The sequence below is a fragment of the Prosopis cineraria genome, unplaced genomic scaffold (assembly GCF_029017545.1).
Source record: "Prosopis cineraria cultivar Desert tree isolate PC_DT_omini unplaced genomic scaffold, ASM2901754v1 PC10, whole genome shotgun sequence".
In the NCBI taxonomy this organism is placed as follows: Eukaryota; Viridiplantae; Streptophyta; class Magnoliopsida; order Fabales; family Fabaceae; genus Prosopis; species Prosopis cineraria.
Genome location: NW_026555341.1, coordinates 36,804,578 through 36,823,499, shown reverse-complemented (window position 1 = coordinate 36,823,499; position 18,922 = coordinate 36,804,578). Strand labels below are relative to the sequence as shown.

At 29.5% G+C, this 18,922-nt stretch overlaps 1 protein-coding gene across 1 annotated transcript; it reads right to left on the bottom strand.

Moving 5' to 3' along the window:
- Nucleotides 1-492: 492 nt before the first annotated feature.
- Nucleotides 493-1,849, bottom strand: LOC129322035 (MLP-like protein 34). The gene is made up of 2 exons (XM_054968064.1): nucleotides 1,583-1,849; nucleotides 493-1,075 (listed from the first exon to the last, which is right to left on the bottom strand). Exons 1-2 carry the CDS (start codon nucleotides 1,767-1,769, stop codon nucleotides 783-785), a joined length of 480 nt encoding a protein of 159 aa, XP_054824039.1. The 5' UTR covers nucleotides 1,770-1,849; the 3' UTR covers nucleotides 493-782.
- Between the last annotated feature and the right edge of the window lie 17,073 nt (nucleotides 1,850-18,922).

Sequence of the window (18,922 nt, the reverse complement as noted above, 5' to 3'; positions counted from 1 at the left end):
TACTTGAAATCCAGTACTTTGAATATTGTCCAATTCAAGACGAAAGATCTACAGTTAAAAAAATGTAAGGTATTTTTAATTAAATCTTGCCTCCTAATAAAATAGTTATCTATTTTTAAACTAACTTTATTTTTTTATATTTATCTCTATTAAACACCTTACAATAAATATAAAGTTATTCATCAATAGAGACACTTTTGAAAAAAGAATAATGATTACACTTTAAAAAACTAAAAATGTCTTAATTTTTTAAGATTCAATTCCTTAAAAAATACCTTACATTTTTGAACGGAGGAAGTATATATTTTTCTTTTTCATTCCATTTCTAGTTTTGCAGGGCATTTTTAGCCATCTGTCAACGAAAATGTCGTTTGAAAAACATGGTTTTTAATATCCATTTATGCAAAAGCAATTTTCAGACTAGGGCTTTATTCAACAAATAAAGATTCACTGCTATATATTCATCTCAAAGAGACACAGATAACCCATAAGTACAACATAATAAAAAGCATTAATTCAACACTTACAGCATATATATTTGCCTTATATTAATACATGAATCATAAAAGCATTCAAACACACTTTTGACATACGATCCCACAGTACTGCATGATGAACGGAACTCAACAACACTGACCTTATTCTTTAGCTCATCACACACTTTCGATTTCAGATTACACAATACACACATGAACTCAACAACACATCACAACCTTATTCTTTAATTTAGTTTACTCATTGATCTTGTACCTACTTTAATTTGAATCCATGTTTTATTTGTCCTAGTTCTCTGCTCTCCCCTCTTGTGCACTGAGAAGATGAGCATCAACATCTTTTGCCAAGGATTTTGCCAAGTCCAAGTAGCCTTTTGGATCCGAGATTCCGGCATGGATCTTCTCATAAAGGAAGCTCCACTTTGCAACAGCACCACCTCCTTCCTTGTCGGTGACTTTTATTATGCACTTGAAACTCTTATGTTCCTCCTTAACATCTCCTTCGAATAACTCTATTTTCAATGTTTTGTTCTCTTCATCTATCTCTTCAAATCTTTCCTTACATGTCACCACCTTACCGTCTGTCATGTCCCCATTTTTTACACAAATTAAGAGTCAGTCTTAATATTTAACAAAAATCATTAATCATCAAAATTACTACCACCAAAGACAATCAACTAGATACCGATTGCCTCCTTCTTGCGCTCACATGGACATGTGGGTTTGAAACAAACACAAAAATAAAAAACAAAAATCTACTGATGTAAGTACAAGATAAGAATAAAAATAGGCTTGAGCCTATAACAGGGGCTTCAAGCCTCAGCATGAAATCAAACTTTTTATTTTTCGGTTCTAACCTGAACCTGTCATAAGCCTTGCCTAGTTTGAAGCTTTTTTTAGATACTTACTAAATAAATAGACCTTCAAAAAGGCTTCTCAAATCAGGGTTTAAAGGCCTTAATTAGGAGGTACTAGGAGGCAAACGGGGTGTATTTTTCAATCAATATACAGACACCAATCAAGACCTAAAAGATATACAAAGAATAAATAGAACTGACGCAATTTCCTTTAAATTTAAAGAGTGTTACCAACAGTATAAGTCCAGTGCTTGGCAGATCCAATGGCGTGCCAGTCGTCTCCTTGATGAAGCTGGCCAGCATGGACACAGCTAGCGACGTTGGGAAGATTGTGAAGTGTCTTAACGAAGAAGTTGAAGAACTCAGTGGCAGATGATTGGATCTCAATTTCAATCTCCAGTTTACCAGTAAGAGCCATACCTCAGTGATGTATTAATGATAAAAAGATCTCAAAAAACAAAACAGAGAACTAATATGTGAGGCAGTGGATGGAAGGGAATACTAACCCCTTTGACCTTTATATAGACAATCCATGGTAGTAGTGAATAATATGTGTACAGCAGCTAGTCAAGTCTCCAGACCCTCATCTTATTGCAATGGATCGTTTAATTAATCGAATTTAGATGGTCCAAAATTAAAGTAAAATTTTATAATTTTTAGCAAATAATTTTATTTTAAAGAAAGTACACAGTCGGATGATTATCATTATTTTAGATTATACACATGCTAAAATTCTAAATTATTAAAATTACAATAATAAAAAAACTTAAATAGGGGTTGTGCAAATTTAATCTAGACATACCGGATTCTTTTTCAGTAGCATGCATCCCTTCTCATCATTTTTGAGGGCATAGGATCCAACTTGGGCAAGGATTGTGTAGATACTTGGGAGTACAATTGGCCTTGATGAGTAGCTTGTTTAAATCATTTTTATAAGGGTTAAGACTTCAAAAATCATGAATTTTTAGTACAATTGGGCTTCCAAATCCAACATGTTTGGCCCTATAAAGACAGGCTTTGGCTCAAGTGGCCTTCCAAGCTAGCTTTTCTTAATTTTTTTTTTAAATTTACATTAAATAATTAAAAAGTGAGGAAACATGAATGATTTGTAATTTATTTTATAGGTTAGCTTATGAATTAAAATGAGGTTTGTGGCCATGAACTTTATTTCTCTTTTGCTTCCTCATGAATTTGTTTAAAATGTTTTCGTGATAGTGTGATACTGTAAAACAATTATTGGTTTAGTTTATTTTTTTGATTTGTTAACAAGTTTAGGTGTGGAATATTTGATTTCTTTAACTTTCAATTTAAACGCTGATAGTTATGTGATGAAATTTTTTATATGTAGGACTCTCTTAATGATTTGGAATTCATTCTCTTCTCTTATCTTATCTATACATTTTATACATATATATTTCAAGTGATTAGTATGTAAAAGCTTGACTTATGATTATGATATAATTAAGGATCTATATTTTTTATTTATTTTGATGGGTTACAGGCCTTTCCCTAGGCTAAATAAAGACCAAACTTCAAAAAATGGTTAAAATTAAGGAAACTGGGTTTATGGGCTGGACCTGCCCGTTTCCTATATTTGTACTCATTTGGATGCAATTTAATTTAAAAATTAATAATTCTAAAACTAATAATTTAATTATTAAAAATTTAAGGGGAAATAAAAATTAAGAACTCTATAAGAGTATTAATTACAAGAGACCTTGAATTATTGAAATCACTATCACAAGTTGGAACTATTGTTGATTTCAATTGAAAAAACTAAGATCCCAAGTATTATGAGTTAGAACAACTAAAATTCTATTATGATTTAGGATTATTGTTAATCAAATTCTCAAGTGTGGATCCTGTTTTGCACAACTGAAATATATTAACAATTACTCCAGCATATAATAGTAATTTTAATAATATCTTTTTTTTATTTTTCAAGTAAGACTTGATCAGCTATTTTAATTTTAAATAAGGATCATGGTCTTTCAATAATTTAGGGTCCCTAATTGTAATTAATAGTCTTATAGGATCCTTAATTATCATTTTTCCAAAACTTAGTTGCATACCTTTCAATTGTTTTCTACCTCATTTAATGTTTTGGAATCGTGCAAAAACACATGGTCAATGCTTACAAAAGCATTTATTTTACAAAAAATAATTCTTTTTGTTCTTATTAATTAAAAGGTAAAGGTGAAAGTTATTAATTTTTAAGATAAAATTAATGAGATTTAAAATTTTTCTTAATTTTTGTGAAACATATTAGAAATAACTTATAAATAAACCATGGCCCTCTCTACCAAACACTTGAGTTGACCGCCGTCCCTTCCCTTGATATTGACACTTAAGTAGAATTATTTTTTAGATATGCACTTAACCATGCTTTTTTTTTTTGTTGGCGAAATTTAATCATAGTTACGTTATTGAACCACCATGCCAATAAGTGTGGATAATTCTTCTATATCTATCTATTTTCTATTTATCTATAGATGCTGGATGATGATAAATAAGCACTTTGGAAAAAGTCTAGTAAATGTTCATTACAACAAGAAAAGTATGTATTGAAAACCTGACTAGCCATTGAACTGATCAAGGGACTAACTTAATAGTTAATGGTCAAAATTATATCAAACTATAATTAGACCAATTATAAACAAAACAATTTACTAAATCGATCAAGACATTATTTAATGGTTTATCAGTTCAACAAGGTAGGTTGACTCATCTTTTCATACTATTTCTAAGATCTAGATCTACCATTCAATTAATCTAATTTAGATGGCTTGAATTTAAAATTTTTAATAGATAATTTTTGACAAATAAATAAATTTATATTAACAATGGCTTTATAAAAGTATGGATGTATGTTTTGGAAAATGTTTGAACATTGACAAATCAAGTCCAAATATTAACAAATGATTGTTCGGGTATTCACAATAACATGTCTAGAATTAACAATGATCATGGAAATGCTTAAAAACTAAATTTATAACATATATATTATTTTATTTAGCATAATATTGATAACTCGTCAATAATCAAGGAACAAGTTGATCTTTGAAAATTGCAATTTGTTTTTTTAATACTAACAAGTCAAGTATAAATATTAACAAGTGATTGTTCAACTATGAATAACAATACATTTAGAATTAGCAATTGTAACATCCCAATTTAAATTTTAATAGTTGATTTTTGGTAAATAGAAATTTTTTTAAAAAAAATATTTAGAGGTAAGCAAATTAGTAGGAGATGATTATTAAATCTAACTTAAGATATAATTCTAAATTAAAAAAATAAAAAAATAATTTAAAAAATAATAATAAAAAAATATTATTATTAAAATATTATTATTATTATAATAATAATAAAAAGTATGAGAAAGAAGGAAAGAAAGAAGAGAACAAGATGGCTTTCGGTGCTCTTCCCCGGTGCAATGATTATATTTATATAATAATAATAAAAAAAAGAAGAGAGAGGAAATAATTAAAAAAAATGTAGGACCCACAGTATTTTTTTTTAAAAACCCATCCCTCCTTCTTCGTTTCTTCATTTCTCCCTTTTTCATTTCTCTTCGTGCGTGAACAGAGGGGGCGACGGTGTGCAAGTTCGCCGGTGCTGGGTTTTAAGGTAAGAGTTTTTAATAGGATATTTAGGGTGTGATTTTAAGCTTTTTAAGACTAAGTAAGTGTTCTAAAATTTTTTCTTAGTCATCCTTCTTCTTTAGTTTCTGATTTTGTAGTGGTAGAAAATTTAAGATCTGAAAGAGAGATGAATTTATGTTGAATAAATATGGTTTTTGAGGTTGTCAGTAGTATAATAAATGTTCTAGAGTATAAATTTGTTGATGATCTTTGAATTTGTGGCTTATGGATCAAATTCTAAACTAGATCTGAAAATATATGTTGATTTATTGAGGTTTAGATGATTATTTGGGATGAGAAATGAATTATTATAGTTATAGGATTATGATTCTAAGCTAGAGACTCAATTTTTAATTTTTGAATATTTTAGGTACGAATTTATGAAATAAAAAGAAAATTTTGATAATAGAAATTAGTTTAGAAGTTGATTTTTAGATTATTAATGTTTATTGATAATTAAAAGAGGAGTTAAAAATTTTACTTAATAGTATTGACTCTAGATTTGTATTAAGATTGAGATTAAGAATTATGTTATTTTTAATTCTATTATTAGAATTATTTTATTAGTTTCAAAAATTGAAACTAATATTTATAAATAATATGTTATTTTGTAGATTGTATTACTGGTGAAGATTGTGGTGAGAGAGAAATTTTAAAGAATAATTTATTGAAAAAGCTACAAGGTAACCATGCTTTTAATTTGTGATTAGTGTTACTTCATGTTAATTGGGTGATTATTGAGAAAATTATGAATTTTTATAATATTGTATAATTGTGCAATATTATTATGAATTTGTTTAATTATTGTGGGAGCTGTTGGGAGACTTGCTATTATTGTTGTATTTATGTGCCACGTGGTACTCCCCTATTGGAGCTCAATATGTGGCTTGTAAGGGCTCGGGCTAATCTACCTTTGGCCGGGTAATTTAGCACCGAGTGAGGGCTACGGCTCGAGGTTAATGGAGGGATATAATGATGGTTGTTTGTGTTTATTATAATATTTCTTATATTTGTTGGAATTATATTATTTTTAATTCTCACTTAGTAAGCACACACTTAACTGTTTGTATACACTATCATAAATTGGCTTTAGTTACTGGGACTTTTGAGTCTCATTATGTGGTTAACAATTTTCAGGAGAAGAGCCACGAGTGACACGTAAAGGAGTCCCAGAGGCTTAGTGGTATAGATCCACTGTCTCTTTTGGGTATTTAATTTATGATTTATAATGTGTTATATTGCCAATATTAGGGCTTTTTGTTTATTGTCAATTATATGAATATATAAATGTAATCATGCCTTTCAAACTATTTCTATTTTTGGTACAATTTGGATGACTGTAATTTTAATATTTGGTTTACTTTGGATTGGTTAAAATGGCATGATTATAAGGCCAAATAACTGGCTTGTGTTGAAAATTTATTAAATCGCTTATTTTAATTGTTGGGAGTATAAGGATGGACAAATGTGATTTAGTTTACTTGTTGGGAGTATAAGGATGGACAAATGTGATTTAGCCTAATGGCATGTGGGAGGTAAAAATTTATTTGAAATGTTATAGTGTGTGAGTTGAAGCCAATTATAAAATATTTTATATTAAAATTATTGATATAAAAATGTGTTGGGTGGCTGTAACCCAACTATAGTTGAGTTAAATTATTTAAAAAAAATTAGTGTGTTACAGCAATGGCTATAGAAATACTTGAAAACTACTCAATAATCAAGGATATAAATTATTTTATTTAATATAATATTGATAACAACAACAACAACAACAAGCCTTTATCCCACTAGGTGAGGTCAGCTACATAGATTGTAAGACGCCATTGTGCTCTATCATTTATCAAGCTTTTAGAAATATTATTAATTAAGAGATCACGTTCAACAACTTCCAAGAGTATTCTCTTAGGCCTTCCTCTACCTCTTTTAATCGGACTCAAAGTTATATGTTCCACTCTTCTCACTGGTGCCTCCCTTGGTCTTCTTTGTACATGCCCAAACCATCTCAACCGATTTTCTACCATTTTTTCCTCAATAGGTGCCACCCTCACTTTTTCGCGTATGTGCTCATTTCGAATTTTATCTTTACGTGTATGTCCGCACATCCATCGTAACATTCTCATCTCTGCTACTCCAACTTTATACTCTTGCTGTCCCGTTAGAGCCCAGCATTCACTACTATATAACATTGCCGGTCTGATAGCAGTGCGATAAAACTTTCCTTTAAGTTTATTAGGCACCTTACGGTCACAAATAACTCCTTTAGCTTTTCTCCAATTAAACCACCCAGCTTGAATTCTATGTGAAATATCTCCACTGATTTCGCCATCATTTTGAATAATGGCTCTCAAATATCTAAACTTTTCCACTTGAGGTATAATTTGATCTCCCAATTTCACTTCCAAATTATTTTCGAATAGTCCTTTACCAAATTTACAATATTATTAATATAATATTGATAACTTGCCAATAATCAAAGAACAAGTCGGTTTTTGAAAATTGACAATTTGTTTTTTGAATATTGATAAATAAAATCCAAATATTAATACATGATTATTCAAGTACGAACAAAAATATATTTAGAATTAACAACGAGCCATGGCAATGCTTGAAAACTAAATTTGTAATATATATTATTTTATTTAGCATAATATTGATAACTTATCAATAGTCAAGGAAAATTTTGTCTTTGAAAATTAACAACTTTTTTTTTGGGATTAATATTGACAAGTCAAATCTAAATATTAACAAATAATTGTTCATATATAAATAACAATACATTCATAATTAACAATGGCCATGAAAATGCTTGGAAACTAAATTTATAACATATATCAATAACTTGGTATTAATATTGTAGCATAATATTAATAACTTGTCTACAATGAAAGAACAAATTTGTATTTGAAAATTGATGGCTTGTTTTTGAATATTGACAAGTAATTGTTCATGTATGAAAAGAATACAACTAAAATTCACAGCTACTTGGTATTTTGGGAACCCTAGTCCCAAATGGCCCCTAATTCCCCAATTTCTAGAATTGACTGTTGTTGATCATGTTGTAAGTGCTGGAGCCATAGTGCCCAGCTCGCAGCAACAATTAGGCTGTTGGTGTTGGAGCTCTAGTGATGGTGTCGATGGCTAGGGGTTTGTTTTAGGGAAAGAAAAAAAGAAAAGCAAACAAGGGCATTTAGATAATTGAGCTTTAAAATTTAATTACATTTAAGGGCTTTGAGCCCTTCTTGTTATAAAATCTCTTCTTAAGGGCCCTCAATGCAATTCTCCTTATAATCTTCTCAAAATTGGTTTGTCTGTCAATTTTCGACTATCATGTTGGTGTTGGAGATAACGATCTCCCACAAATGTCCAAGATTCAAAAGTATTTGTTGAGAATTATTTTTGTTTGGGTCTAGTTTTTATGCAGTGACAACGACCCAACAGCATATTTTCAAATCATATGTGGCCCTCGACACTTAAATAGACTTATTTTTTATGTACACATTTAACCATACTTATTTTTTTAGCCGAAATTTAATCATAGTTACGTTATTGAAGCACCACACCAACGAGTGTGCGTAAGTACTCTTTTATCTATTTTATCTATATATGTTATATAATTATAAATAATCACTTGGGAACAGGTCCAGCAAGTGCCCATTGCAATAAGGAAAATAGGCACTGAAAAGTAAACCAATCCTTAAACATGTCAAGAGACCAGTTCAACTGTTCAAAATTAACAGTCAAAACTGTATCGAACTGTTATTAAACTGATCATAAACAAAGCATGTTATTAAATTGATAAAAAATATTGTTTAACAATTTACTGATTCAACTAGATGGGTTAACTTAGATTTTCATACTGTTTATAAGATCTAGATAGTTTAATTAGTCTAATTTAGATGGTCTAAATTTAAAATTTTCAATAGATAATTTATAGCAATTAAATACAAAAAATACTGAAATATGGATTGTGTAAATTTGATCCAAAACGTACGACCAGATTTCTGACTTTGCATCCCATGCTAATCATTTTTGGGGGCATAGGATTCAGTTTCAATAAGATTTTCATCAAGGATGAAATTTAATTTAGAAATTAATAATTCCAAAAATAATAATTTAATAGTTAAAAGTTTCTTTGCGCACCCTCCAGATTGCTTCTATATGATCTAATGTTCTGGAATCCTACAAAAAGCTGATTGTTGATACTATTTAAAACATTTAGTTTACAAAAAATTAACAAAATAAGGACATTCTTTTATGAAAATTACTCCCTCTTGTCCTTATTATATATGGTATCTTTTAGAAAATATTATTTGGTCTTTAATATAATGCATTTTGTGGGATATTAATTATAATTTTTTAAAATTATTGCTATTTAAATTCATTAATTGTGAGATAAATATAAAGCAAATTTAATTTTTTTACTTAAATAGGAGTGAAATTAAAATTTTATTTTATTTTTGAATAAAATTAATGATTTATCTTCCTCTTATTGTTATGGTAAAATAGTCAGAAATTTTTGATAATAGAAATCAGAGAAAGAGTATATTGGAGTTTAGGGTTAATTGGTTGTCATTCTCTTACATAATTAAGAAAATAACCATCTTAAACCTTATGCTGAAACAATTAGTTTCACTTATATACATATATGAGACTAGAAGGAATAAATCTGAAAAGGCTAACATAATACTCTCTCCATTCAAAAATGTAAAGTATTTTTATCAGAATTTTACCCCCAATAAAGTAGTTATCTACTTTTAAACTAACTTTATCTTTTCATATTTACCCTTATTAAACACTTTACAATAAATATAAAATTATTCATCAATGAGAGTACTTTTAGGGAAAAAAAAAAGGTAATGATTACACTTCGAAAGACTAAAAATGCTTTGCATTTTTTAACATTCAATTTCTTAAAAAATGTCTTATATTTTTTAACAGAGGAGTAACAATTATAGGTTTCAAAACTCTGGGATAAAATAGAGAGTTGTTAATATTTATACAATTGTAATCGATCATTGCCACATTATAAGTTTTAGTTTTTAGATTTATTGTGTCCTTAATTATAAATCTCATTATAAAATTTTAGGTGTAATTAAAATACTATTTCTAAGATACCACTCCTCATAAAGGACCAAAATCGCCTATCTTATGTAATAAAGATGTACCTTTTAACAGCAGTATAATAGTATTACTTGCGAGCATAACTGGAAAAAATTTAATAGTAGAAAGGCTCAACTCCGTGAACACTGCCAGTGGCGTTGGGAAGATTGTGAAGTTGCTTAGTGAACAAGTTGAAGAACTCAATGGCTGGTGACTGGATCTCAATTTCAACCTCCAAGTTACCAGTAAGAGCCATAGCTTCAACGACACTAATCTTAAAATCAATCAAAATAGATTATTTGTACGAAGTTGGAAATCTATCAAATGGGAATTGTATGAGAAGAGATCGCCAGCTTCATAGTGCTCATCATAGTGAGATCATTTAAAATTGATTTTAATGGATCAGATTTAAACTGTAATTTTTATGTAAAAATTATTTTTGTTTACTTATAAAATTATATTTATTTTAAATTATGTACCAATTAAAATAATAATTTATTAAAAACATAAAAATAAAATTTTATCAAATTGTGATGATCCAGATTGGTGCTCATGTGCTTGATGAGCACCAAAAATGAATCCAGTGTGGGATATTGGAAAATGGATTATGTAAATTTAATTTAGGTGGTCAAAAATATTTTTTTTTTTGGGTCAAAGGAGAACGTCATTAACTAACACAAAAAGTAGCACCTAGGACATCACAATAACAAATTTTAGCAAGAAGGGTTGGGGGAGCAAGGGACAACATCCACCACTGAACGACCCTTTACAACTGATTTGGAAAGCCAGTTTATCGCCAAATTACAAGAACATGGCACAAAAGATGTAGTAAGGTCCCGATTCAGATTAAAAACAGTAGAAAACCCATCAATCAAAATTCTATATAGCCTGTCACGACAAGTAGCTTTGCATAGTACATCATCCACTAGTAATTTACAATCTGATTTCGCATGAATACGTCCCATCTGCTCGCCACGCATGCTCTCAACAGCTTTAAACAGTGCCATTGCCTCACTATGAAATGGAGATGATGCATCACTTCTCTTGGCACATAGGTTAATCACATTTCCTGCATCATTCACAAAATAAAGCCAAAGCCACGCAGATTGTTAGTAACATCAAAAGCACCATCAGAGTTAAGTCTTCCCAGGGGGTAAGTTCAACACACAAGCATTAGAACAGGTTCCTGAGTCTTTCTCCTCAGTTTCAAACCATTAGCTGTCTAGCAGTCATAGACAGCTTTATTGGCTGAACTGATAACCCAAAAAAGATCAGGAGCAAAATGCTCATACAATGCACATCAATGGCTCTTCCAAATAAACCTCAACAGATAGGCTACCAGAGCTTGACCAAAATCATCATCCCACAGAGCGAATTAAAATTATTAAGTGCCAATCAACAAAAGAGAGAGTAAAAGAGTCAGGAATAAATCCAAGAGGACAAGCAAACCAGATTTTTTTGACCCAATCACAAAGAATAAAGGCATGCTCAATATATTCAAAGCCAACAAAACATCTCAAACAAGCAGGGGAAGGGGGTACATTTGCTTTTTCATAAAGCTTCCATAAGGGCAACATATTTCTACACACTCTAAAGGAAGTGCCTCACCTTTGATTGAAATTTTAACTTCCAAATACTTTTCCAAATATCCCTACAAGAAGGGTAGGACGAGATAGGGCCAATGTCATCCACAACGTCGTCCTTAGCCTCTAACCATTTATAGCCTAATTTAATAGAGTATATAGGCCTTTAGAGCTTTCTAACCAGCTAACCTTATCATTAATATCAACAGAGATATGGGGGATTTGTTCAATAGCATTCCAAATAGAATCAAGAAACACCGCACTATCTAGATCCCATCAGCCTGCATTAATCAGATTTGCTACAGATCTTGATTCCATAGGAACAAGTAGTGTTAAATGGCTTGACATTTGATTATTACCCACATGCCAAAAGATGTTCCTTTTTTTCTTTTCAAAATGTTCCCTCCCAGCTAATAGGCTACTCCAGGCCCAAGAGGCACATCGTCCTTTCTTTGCAGCCATAAAAGGACAATAAGGGAAATAAATTCCCTTGAGGATTCCCCAAAGAGAATTTGGCTTAGTAAGGATTCTCCAACACTCCCCTCCATTTTCCCCTTAGTCATGGTACCCTAATCTTTCTAGTGGATTTTCTTATCCTTCTCGGTTGCATCCTACCAAAAATAAAAAATCATACTATCCAAATCATGGCAAGTCTTCTTAGGATACTGAAAAGATGCCATTGAATAGGTGGGGTTAGCATTGGCCATAGATTTATCAAAGTTTCTTTGCTCGCTTGGCATAAAAATTGTTTCTTCCACCTACAAATCTTTTTCTATAACTTATCCCTCGCAAAATTAAGCGCTTCAACCTTTGATTTAGCCCACAAAATAGGAAGACCAAAGTACATACTTACCAGGGGAATCAACATTAGGGATTTCAAGGGTTTGGTAAATCATGTCTTAGACATAATCCAGAGTATCGGCAGAAACAAACACACATGATTTTTCAAGATTAATTTTCTGACCAGAGGCCGAGCAGTAGGCTTCAAAAATACTTTTCAACATATGGAAATTAGCACGAGTAGCATTCATAAAAAAGATAGAGTCATCTGCAAATAGACAACGAGATAACATAGGATAGTCTCTAGTAACATGAATGCCCATGAAGTCCTTCCTGTCCACATGTACGTTAATAATTTTTGATAGCACATCAGCTACTAAACTGAACATAAAAGTGGAAAGAGGATCCCCTTGCCTAAGCCCACGCTGTGGCAAAAGCAAATCAATAGTTCTACCCTCCAATTTCACCGTGAAAGAAACAGAAGATATGCAATTCATGATCTTAGAAACCCACTTATCAGCAAAATTCAATTTGAGCAGCAAAGCTTCAAGAAAGTCTCATTCTACCCTATCATGGGTTTTATTCATATCAATTTTGCAACAGCATCAAAAACATCTTCTCCCCTGTTTTAAGTAGTGAAAAGCCTCATGAACAAGAAAAATATTATCTTGAATAAGGCGTCTATGGATAAAAACCCTCTGCTGTTCAGAAACAATTTTACTCATGATACCATTTTGTAATAGAAGTTACATAAGCTAATAGGGCAGAAGTGCCCCACAGTCTCAAGAGCATCAATTTTGGGTATCAAAATTATATTGGTATGATTTAAATTCTGTTAGCTCAAATCATCAGAGAAAATTTTTTTAACCATTTGACAGATAGAAGGATCCACCATACTCCAAGAACGTTGATAACATAATCCAAGAAAAACGTCAGGCCCAGGAGCCTTGAGTCTCCTTAGACCAAAGACAGCCACTCTAATTTCCTCATCTGTGAGAGGAAGAGAAGCAACCTCTCATTATCTTTTGATCAGAAACAACATGATCAACATAGTTCAGAACACCAATAACTCTCTAAAAAAGCATGAGAAGCACTCCCCTATCTCACTTGAATCCTTCGTCCAATGCTCGTGATCAGTTTTTAGGCTAACAATTTTGTTACAAGCACGATGTTGAATAGTGGTATGAAAAATTTTAGAGTTAGCATCACCCCACTTAAGCCAGTTAATCCTAGCCCTTTGAAATCAATAATGTTCTTTTCAGATCCGAATTTCTTCATATTTATCAACAATCACTTATATTTAATCTTTTAAATGATAACTTTTTTTAAGAAAAAGATTGACGATTAGAACTTGGAAGATTATCTTTATTTTATATCATGCACATATTAAAATAAGAAAATATAAAAAATATAATATTAAAATAAACTTAAATTTGGATGGTATAAATTTAAACTAGATTATCAAGATTTGCGGGAACATCGTCATTCCATGCTTATCATTCTTGTCTTCTTGACGAGGAAAAGGATTCGGTTTCAACATGACTCTTACTCACAGATCAAAAATAGCAATTTAATAATTAAAAAAATTAATTGCATGCCTCATAAGGGTCCTCTACATGTGATTTTATATTTTGAAATCATACAAAAAAAAAACAATTGTTAATGCTATATTAGAAACATTTATTTGGACAAAAATAAAAAGGAAAATTGACAAATAAATTCTATCAAAATAAGGAAATGACATACAAGTATCACAAAATGCAGTAATTATTTTGAAGTCCCTAGGGACTTATTTGACATAATTTTTGAAAATTACGTTTCTATCCCTAAACAAAATAATAAAAAGCATAGTTGTTAATACTTAAACTAAGGTTGTTAATAATGAAAAAGGTAAGATTGTTAATATTAAAAAAAAAGTTGTTTAATTTAGTAGTGCAATGACAAGTACATTTTCTATTTTAGCAACTTCAGTTTATTGACTAACAACTTTAATTTAAGTATTAACAATACAGTGAGCTTCTATTTATTTATACAACTTTTCCTATATTAGTAACTTTACTTTTGTTATTAACAACTTTAGTTTATGTTTTTAACAACTATGCTTTCTATTTTGCCAAAAAAAAATGATAGACAAGCTAAGTCCGTAGAAATTTCAGAGTAATTAAATCATTTCGTGATATTAATTATTTTGTCATTTGTCTATTTTAAGGGGGTTTATTTGTTATTTTCTCAATAAAGCAAATAAGGATATTATTTCATAAAAACGATTTGGGGTTTAGGTTTAGTAATTAGTAGGTTTAAATTCAAGCTAAAATATTACAAATAAAATGTATCCTTATTTGCTTATTTGGGTTATGATTTTCTCTAAAATTATATTAATCACATATATTTTCTCCAAATTAGAGGGATGCTATCAGGTATATGGGGCCCTCAATGCATTATCAGGATCAAATAATTTTTGTGAATTATTTCTGTTTGGGTCCCGTTGTTATGTGGAGGTGAGGTGATGCCGACCAACGGCGTTGTTTTTTCAAATCATTTAATTAATTAATCGGACTACACTTACCAGATTAGTTTGGCCAAGCGGGGGGAAAAAAACAAAGAACACAAAAATGCAGGAAATTAGGTTAAAGGGAGATGCAAAAGACAAATTTGATGTACACATTATTGTTATGCTTAGTGCGTGCTTGGTTTTTTTTCCTTAGTCAAAAGTTCATTTGACAAAAAATTAGTTTAATAAATCAATTATTATAATAAAATTATATTTGAATATATTTTTAAAAAATTAATTTATTAAACTAAAAATTAGTTAGATATATATATATAATTAAATGTTCTTTTAGATGTATAGTTACCAAAAAGGATATTAATTTTTAATTATTGTCAATTTTTGTTATACAAATATATATATTAGAAATATTAAATATAAAATTTTATAAATTAAAATATATATATATATATATAATAAGTAGTTCAAAATTGAAAAATTATATAAAAATAGTGCAGATATTATATATACAAAAAATAAAATTCATTCACTCCAATATGTCATTACTTTAATTTTTAAAATATCTGAATACATTTATGAATGCAAGCTTCAATATTCTCAATTTATCATGTGGTAATATAATTTTAAAATATTTCAAAATATTAATATAAACAAAAAAACCGCACATAATTTATAAGCCAATATTTTATCCCATAATGATAATGATTGTTGTGCGTTATTGTTGTTTAAACAGTGAGAAATATAGAAATGAAATGAAAAAATGTTAATAATGTACTCCTTTATTCAAAATATAAGGTATTTTTTGAGGAATAGAATATTCAAAAATATAAGACATTTTTAGTCTTTCGAGGTATAATCATTAGTTTTTTTAAAAAATGTCCCTATTGGTAATGACTTTATATTAATTATAGAGTGTTTAATAGAGATAAGATATGAAAAAATAAGGTTAATTAGGAAGTAGATAACAATTTTATTGAAAGATAAAATTTGATTAAAAATATTTTATATTTTTTAATAAAAGGAGTAATTTTTATAATTTTGACCTCATAGTTAGCTTGATGCAATTCAATCCGCCGAACTCGATCCGTATAATAATATAAATACTTTATAACTTATCCAATATGGTAGTGATTAAGTGGGCTAATTATTCCCAAATGAATTATATAATGCCTTCGGTTTCGATGATATATCAAAACGTCCACATACAGTGGCTCCCATTGGACAAGTTTGCTAGCTGGCTGCGAAATTTTTCTTTCCTGAGGTTTGGTGATGGAGAATCGAGAATTATGTTGTGGGTTCAAGAATCCTCCACGTTCATTGTATGCAAAAAGAAGAACATCACATCGGCTTCCATCCACATTCGTTTTCATTACAAAACGTTGTAATTATAATTAAATAAAAGTAATTTTTAAAAAAAAATATATATTATCTCTCTCTCAAATTATAAAATACTTTTAAAAAGATTTGAAATTTTAATAGGACACTTTAATAAAAATAATATCTCATTAATGATAATTTTTTTAATACATTATATTATCTTTCTTTAATACTCTTTTATAAACAAAATATTAAATCAAGAATATTTTTAAAATTTTATATTTTTATTTAAAAGTATAATATAAATTGAGATATGGGGAGTAATATTTTTAAGAATAGAAACTAATAAAAAAGGAGGAAGACATGTTGGTGAGCACGTGGTCAACAGTTTGGCGGCAGTAATAACAATAATTCGGTATCAAACGTAACACACATAATTTTAATGCATCTTCTGCCACGGCCAGGTAGATTGGGCTAACAGGAAGTCAAGAACAATTAACGGATCCCACTGCTTGACTCCCACACCTTAAAATATCATAATTAAGATAGTTAATCAACCGGTTCTTATATATCAGATATTTTTAATTTTAATTGCATTTAATATATTAATGAAAATTTTTTATTTAATTAAAATTATATAAAATTATAATGATTTTTCAGTTCTACCCCTAATAATATCATAATTAATATTATGATGATAGTGAATAAAATGTACAAATAATATCTTCTCCATTTTTTAAGACAATGTCAAAATTGCCTAATCACACAAAAATATCACCATGACATCCCTTATGTTTAGGGACGAAATAAATTTTTAAAAAATACTTTATATAGAGAAACAAGGGAATAAAAATTATGAGTTCTTTATTAACCAAAATAATCTTTAAACATTTAAATTACCATATCCATGTTTATTATTTTCATTGTTAATTTTATAATTTATTTGTCCTGACTGTACGTAGAATGATCCTTGTAAATAGAAAGATTTAATATGGTTCATTTTTCTTATTATATGAGTGAATATCTAGCATGTATGTCCAATTATGTGTTTCCTTGTCCAAAAAAAAGGTTGAATTGTGTTAATAATCTTAGAAAAACTAAATACCTTTTGATAAAAAAATAAATAAATAAATGCCTATGTGCGATGGAAAATGTTCGCTTGAAATTATATTTTTTATTTAAAAACAATAAAATAGAGGAAGCACTTGAAATGGGCAGTGTGCTATGGATGCTGCTTTTTCTTTCCTATAGGCTACTCTGTTTCTCTTGTTTGTTTACTTTGTTTTCGCAGCTTTTGGTGGCGTTTGTTGGTTGCCCAGAACAGCTTACTTATTGCTCTCCTGATATTGAAGATGTTGGTTCTTATGAAATTCTAGCATATTGCTGCTACTTGTTGGCCTTTGTGGCTATTTATCAAGAATGTTTGGTTTTTTAATCTAGATCTGTGCCATTTTGGCACTAAATCATATAGAGACAAAGCTAGTTACTTGTTCATGCAGTTGTTGTATTGTTAGATTCTAGCCCTCCATGACATCAAGATGGCGGCAATGAGTTTCTTCGATTAGATAGCAACTTTGATATGCCTTTAGGCCCTTCTTTTATTTTTGTTTTTATATTTCCTTTGTTGTTGTTTGTTTTTTGTGGCCCATTCTACTTTAGGAATGGGTCTTTGTTTATAATGAACTAATGGCTTTTAATAAATTTGTCCCTAAAAAAAAGCTAATTTATTTATTTTAATTAATAATTTCATATCCTTTTTATTTGATGGGAAGATATCACTAACTAAAATAGAGAAACATTTATGGTATCTAAAAGACCTAAGGCCCCTAGAGAGGCCACGTATATTTGGGCAAATACAAGTGACTTCAGTTTAGATGAGTCCATATTATATTCTACAAGTTGATCCAAATCTTTTAGAATAACTGAATTTACATTCGGCCTGCATAACAACTTGATCTGACCCATCGTAAGACCAAATGTTGATTTCACAAACAGTTGCACAACTTAAAAATCACTGATTGAATCATCGGTCCAGTTAGTGCGTGTTTGAATTCTTATTTAGTTAGTTCAAATAGTAGTTTGTAGGCCTAAAAATTTTTTGGGTAAGAGTAATTGGTAAATGGGTTTTCCTTTCTTAACTATAGCTAGGTCTAAAGCTAAATTTTTAATTTCAATATTCAATTCTTGAATGTGTGTAAAAAAAACATCACTTAAAAGGAGGCAACATTTTGAATGACACTCAAATTCTTTGAAAGATTAATGTCACAGTTGTCGATTGTAAAAATATTTTAGGTAAAAAAAAAGAGAGCTAAATTTTGAAGCTTTAATTTACAATAGTTACAGTGGAATCTAATTGTTTGCAGCATTAATGTATTTTAAAAATTATTTAATAACCCATCTATCCTTCTCTTTACTTTTGGAATTTGACATCATCATCATCATAATCATTACTTGTGATTTATACACACACACACATTCTTTAAATAGTTATAATTAAGTTTACTTAATAATTACAAATACTTTTTACAATAATATATTAACTCTTTTTTAATTTTATAATTATAATTTAATATTTTTCTTAAATTTATCAAATTTCATACTTTTAATGAGAACCACTTTTTAGGGCTGATGAGAT

Bases quoted from the DNA above. Each gene is read 5' to 3' on its own strand.
- LOC129322035 (XM_054968064.1), bottom strand. From the start codon at position 1,769: ATGGCTCTTACTGGTAAACTGGAGATTGAAATTGAGATCCAATCATCT. The intron at 1,076-1,582 runs GTAACACTCTTT...GGGACATGACAG, and splicing joins GCACTGGACTTATACTGTTG to ACGGTAAGGTGGTGACATGT.